Below are 6,000 nucleotides of genomic sequence, written 5' to 3'. Positions count from 1 at the left end.
TGTAGAACAATGGCCACTAGTTCACACACACACACAAACAATATTTCAGAATTCAAAAATAAGAGAAAAAGCTGGAAGTGTTCATGGTGGAAAGATATAATGTGGGAGTAAAAATTCTTTTACACAAACACAAGAAGCAAAGAAAAATAATTATGAGCAGTATTGTTGCTGCTGTATGCTATTGCCTTAACTTAAAGGTATTGGGAGCCTGAACTTCAGATGATCCAAATGATATAAAAATCTCTGGATATCTGAATGGGCGGAATTCTGGTTTAAGTAACCCATATAACCCCTCATGACATTTTTATTTTTCGTAATTTTCAGAAAATCTTCGTGAATTTGTGTTCTACACATGAGAATTTATATGATAAAGCAAAAAAAAAAAGTGTGATTTAAGGGTTATTTAGCTGTTATTTTTAGGCACATCTCATGACCACCTGATACCCTACTCATTTCTTTGTCACTCTGACATATTGATGTTTTTCAATATCTTTCTTCCCCATAAACACATTTAATGGTCTATTGCTGGGATTTAAGCAAAAAGTCCAGACTGTCCATATCTGAAACTGATTAAAAAAATTTTTTTTTTTCCATAATCATATGAATTTCTGCATGTAGAATACAAATATTCAAAAATTTTCTAAGAATTTCAAAGGAAAAATGTTACAAAGAGTTATATGAGGTGTGCCAAGTGGAATTCCACCTCTGAATGAATACTATGTTTCTTGGTTTTTAGCTGCAAAGGAGAATGAAGACAAATAACTTGGAGTGAGCACTGCAAGAGCACGAAACATTTGTCAATCATCCACTGTTCTTGTTGTTTACAATGTAATCACACTACAGTTATCTATTCAAAGCTGTAACCACACTGCAGTATCTATTAAAGCTGTAGTTATACTACAGTATTTATTCATTCCTGTAACCAAAGTATTTCATTTAGAGCTAAATGCACAAAACCATAAGTGCCAAGTTATGTAGTTCAACATTGGTGTTTTGCAAACAATAAAACCATCAGCTAGGACAATCTCAGCTGTGACCTTTAAAAATATATTCTTTTATTATTTCACTGGTTTCAGTCATTAAGCTGTGGTGGCCATGCTTGGGCATCACCTTGAAGGGTGTTGTCAGTTATCTCAGCTTCAGTACTTGACCGGTACTTATTTTCATTGGCCATAGAATACTGAAATGTAAAGTTGGCCCAAGTAGGATATCAACTCAGAGCTCAGATATGAAACAGAACAAGGTATTTTGTCCAATGCTCTACTGGGTGTCCCATCCACAAAAAGAAACAAAGAAAAAGAAAAAAAAACAACAAAAGACATGATTTACAAGGGGTCTGAAAGAAAATTCAATAATACCATCATTAGAAGTTGTTAAAAAGCGTAATATTATTTTTGATAAAAATGAAAGACAACTTTCAACACAGCATATAATTAGTTATTGCTATGAGTAAGTAAAAAATGAATGTATTTCTGTGTATGAACTGTATCTGTATATCATTTAAGACTTATTTTATCTGTGTCTGTATGTAGTACTCACAACATATATGTCTATCCAAATGTACAAACATATCTTTCCATATAAACTTGTGTATGGATGTAGTATAAGGTGTAATGAATGTCTTCATAAATTGTATGAATAGATACACATATATACGTGTGTGTATATATGTGCAAGTGTGTGTGTGTGTGTGTGCGTGCATGTTTGTGTATGTGTGTGTAAAACAGCTGGCAGTGATGGTTTCTTGGCCTGTGACAATTCCCTCCAACCAAAAGCTATATTCACTGACCAACAGTAGGAGCTACAAAATAGCTTATTTTATTTTATTTTATATTGTATTACTGAACAACAATGATCGAAATTTTTGGTTCATTGTATTTCTGCTGACAAGTAACAAGGGAGATTTTGTAACTCAATACAAAACAAATATTGCAAATCTTTTTTTTCACTGATACACATTGGCATAAAATATACTTACATAAACATACTCACACATATACACACACACATATGGAGGACTTCCACACAGTCTCCATCTACCAAATTCCACAAAGAGGTTATTGGTCAACCCAAGACCATGGTAGGAGGCACTTGTCCAAGGTGTCATGCAGTGGAAACAAACCCAGAAGTACATGGATGCAAAGCAAACTTTTTAAGCACAGCCATGCCTGCTGGTTACAGTAATGTAATTAAAACATTATCTCTGTTTTATATTTACAGTTTAGAAAGTACAGCATCATGTCTGATGGTCGTACTGGACAGTAATGTTATCTGATGGCTAGAGCAAGCAATGACATTCTCTGTTTGATGCCCAAACTGACCAATAATGTCATATGTCTACCTGCTGGCCAAAATAACAGATACTTCTGCTTGTCTAATGACAAAACTAACAGGTGAGATGTTGTCATGTCTTATGTTAAGACTGACCATCAACACTGGTAGTGAGAGAGACAATCAAGAAAAAAAAAATACTATGTTTGTTGTTGAAACAATACAGTACTGTCACATGATATTTCCAAAAGCCATGTCTCACACACATTGAAAGACCAACACACATATTTTTGTCATCATAACCACTTCTGCATAAATACCTCCGTCACCATTATGTTTTGAATAACCAGCTCTATAAATACATTGTGAATTCAATAGATTTTTCTGTTTTCTTTCTTTCCATGCATTTTTTCCCCCCACTTCAGAGTTGTTCTTTTTCCCTTCTGCCATTTATTTTTCAATAGAACCAAATAAAATTTTGCTGTTACAGTAGCATATCTTCTACTTTATTTTTTCCTTGTTTTCATCTGCACAACTTCTTGCATTGTTTGCTACCTGTCTTACAGTTGGTGTTATAACAAAATATCGAAAATAAATTTGAGAACATAAATAAAGAGAGCCCAGATGAAGGACTCTACATCTTCTTCCTCCTTTTCCCATCTTTCATAACCATCATTGTCATGTTGTGTGTCTCTGATTTTTTGAGTTTTTGGCTGTGAATCTTCTGACCGGGAAGGAATGGAGTTGAACTCCTCTGGTTCATACTCAGGAGGAACATAGCGTTCCTTAGCAGCCATTCTCTCGTATTCATCTGGCTCATCGTTGTCAGTTAAATGAATAAAGGTCAGTTCATAGCGAGACTTTTCCAGCAAAGGATAACCAAATACTCCGATGCTGACTGGCCGTTTGAATTGTGCCGGTATGTCCACTGCTTCTTGACCACAAGTGGCTGAGTAGAGCTCAAAGTTGTCAGGGTTTGGCTTGGTTGTTTTGTCTGAAACATACAGGTCAGCATCCCCTGCCAGAGACACAAGCAACACTCGGATCCGTCCCGCCCACTTCATGTGGTGGTGTGTGAGGTTTTTGCCTCCAACACTTCCTTTTAACTTGTACAGCAGGTGCTCCCCATTGGCACATGGTAACTTCACAGAGAGGATTAGCAATAAAATTATCAGGAATTTCATTCGGTCTGGCCACCACCAGTCAAAAATGTACTGGGTTGGCTGTGGGAATAACAGCAACAGGCAATCTGGAGAAGAAACGAAAAAGTTTTTTTTAACAATTTACCAAAAAAAAAGAGGACAGAAAATAAAAAGAAAAGCAAAAACACACTTTCTTTTTTAGATTTACAAAAATTCACCATCTTTATCATTGTTTCAATATCCACTTTTCACAGATTTTCTACAGCTGGATGCTCTTCCAGTTACAAACACTCACCTATTCTCAAGTAAGATAATATATTCTCCTCGTCCTTTGGACACAAACAGCACAATGACAAGACACCTTCATGGAAGATTGCAAATAAACAACATCACTGGTATGATGGTAACATTCATTTACAACTGGTACATGATGTCAAGACAAAAATATAAGAACACGCACACATACATTCTCCTTCTCATTCTCTCTTTCTCTGACACACACACACACTCACATGCCAAAAACTTCTTTCAGTTTCTGTAAAGCTAATTCATCCATAAGACTTTGGATGGACCAGAGCCATAACAGAAGACACTTGCCCAAAGTGTTACAGAGTGTGACTGAAACCATAACCAAATGCTCATGAAGCAAGCGACATAATTACACAGCCATAGGTGCATCTACAATTAAAACAATCAATCTAAATATCAAGGCGAACCCTCAAGATACGAGAGTGGATAGAAGTGAGTGGAGAGCAGGAGAACAAGAAATGAGGATGAGTAGAGGTTGCAAGAGTGTATGGGAGAATGAGAGATGGTTAGCCTCTGTAAAAAAAATTGAATTAACTGCCCTTGATTCTGATATACAAATTCTCTGTTTTAAAGAGACCTAAATCAAAAACCTTCCATCAAAATTTCATGTTAATATTTCAAACATCAGTTTAATAACAACAAAGTTATATCAACCCTTTACCATTAAGATTACTCTGTCAAATGTAATACTAATTTATTCACACTGTTTTCAATTAATAATGCAGTATCGTCGCAGCTTTGAGATTTCAATAATCTTTCAATTATTTATTTCAGTCATTTGACTGCAGCCATGCTGGAGCACTGCCTTGAAAGGTTTTAGTTAAACAAACCAACCCCAGGACTTGCTTTTTAAAGCCTAGTACTTATTCTATCAGTCTCTTTTGCCAAACTGATGTAAACACATCACCACCAGTTGTCAAGCGGTGGTGGTGGATGAACACAGACACAGAGACACACACACACATATATATATATATGAAGGGCTTCTTTCAGTTTCCGTCTACCAAATCCACTCGCGAGGCTTTGGTCAACCTGAGGCTATAGTAGAAAAGACTATCCCAAGGTACCACGCAGTGGGACTGAACCCGGAACCATGTGGTTGAGAAGCAAGCTTCTTACCACACAGCCATGCTGGCACCTATAATGCAATTTTTCTCTCTTTAGAACATCACTGTAGATAGGTGTGAAAAGTCAGACCAGGTCAGTTGGGATATAATACAGGGTGAACAGTTGGGCCAAATATGGCCTGTTTAAATGCTAAATGGTTAATACATTCCACATTATTTTCAAAATTAATTAAAACAAAAGCAGTGTATATTTCAACAGAAATATGGTAATAAAAGGGTTAAACTAACACTGGTTTGCCTGACTGAATATCCAGCCAATCACATTATATCATTGAGTTGATAGGTTACCAAACAGTCAGTCAATGGTACTTAGTTGATGGTAGTGGTACTTGCTTAAGTACTGGATGGTATGGGCTGTTGACAGTTAAATGTTTTGATTACAAATAAAGCATAGCAATTTTAGAATATGAACCTCTAATCCGATGGTCCCAAACAGAGAAACACATGCAGTATCTAGATTACACCAAGGATTTTTAAAATAATTTAGGATCTTAGAAAATTTATTGTAATATTTGAGCATCTTGCAGAACCTGTCATCCATAATTTTGTTATACATATGACAGAGGACCGAGAGATGATGAAGGAGATGACAGAGGCCTGAGAGATGTAGTGCAAGACCCGCCCACCACAACAGAATTGAAATCCTAAAACCAAGGTCTCACATAAAAAGTAGTGGTGTGGGCAGTGGTGCTAGTGCCACAAGGAAAGCACTGATGATGATGCCATGTAAAAAGCGCCTAGTGCATCATGTAAAGTGGTTGGCATTAGGAAGAGCATCCAGCCATAGAAACCAAGCCAAAACAGACTATGGAACCTGGTATGGACCCTGGCCTTATCAGTTCCTGTCAAGCTTAACAACCCATGGAAAACGGATATTAAATGTTGATAATGATGATGAAGATGAAATATGATTAATAAAACATGGTAAACAATATTTTTCTATATTTTTATCTTTACAACCTACTGTCTTTAATAACTATCCACATGGCTCTGGCTCTTGTGCGGGTGGCACATAAAATACACCATTTTGACCGTGGCCGTTGCCAGTACCGCCTGACTGGCCTTCGTGCGGGTGACACGTAAAAGCACCCACTATACTCTCTGAGTGGTTGGCGTTAGGAAGGGCATCCAGCTGTAGAAACTCTGCCAGA

The 6,000-nt window shown here is 36.7% G+C and overlaps 1 protein-coding gene across 7 annotated transcripts in view; it reads right to left on the bottom strand.

The window, feature by feature from the left end:
* Window positions 1–1,324: 1,324 nt before the first annotated feature.
* The window catches only part of LOC106878231 (UPF0669 protein C6orf120 homolog), a 39,611-nt gene continuing 34,935 nt past the window's right edge, over window positions 1,325–6,000 (bottom strand). For all 7 annotated transcript variants that reach the window (XM_089359637.1, XM_014927392.3, XM_014927388.3 and 4 more), the window contains exon 4: window positions 1,325–3,520. In XM_089359637.1, the coding sequence (XP_089215763.1) occupies window positions 2,844–3,520 (677 nt within the window). In that variant the 3' untranslated portion in view covers window positions 1,325–2,843. The remainder of the gene's footprint in view (window positions 3,521–6,000) is intronic.

The sequence above is a fragment of the Octopus bimaculoides genome, chromosome 11, assembly GCF_046866305.1.
Source record: "Octopus bimaculoides isolate indiv1 chromosome 11, ASM4686630v1, whole genome shotgun sequence".
Lineage (NCBI taxonomy): Eukaryota > Metazoa > Mollusca > Cephalopoda > Octopoda > Octopodidae > Octopus > Octopus bimaculoides.
Note: the sequence above shows the minus strand (reverse complement) of the source record. Positions and strands in the feature narration are given on the sequence as shown.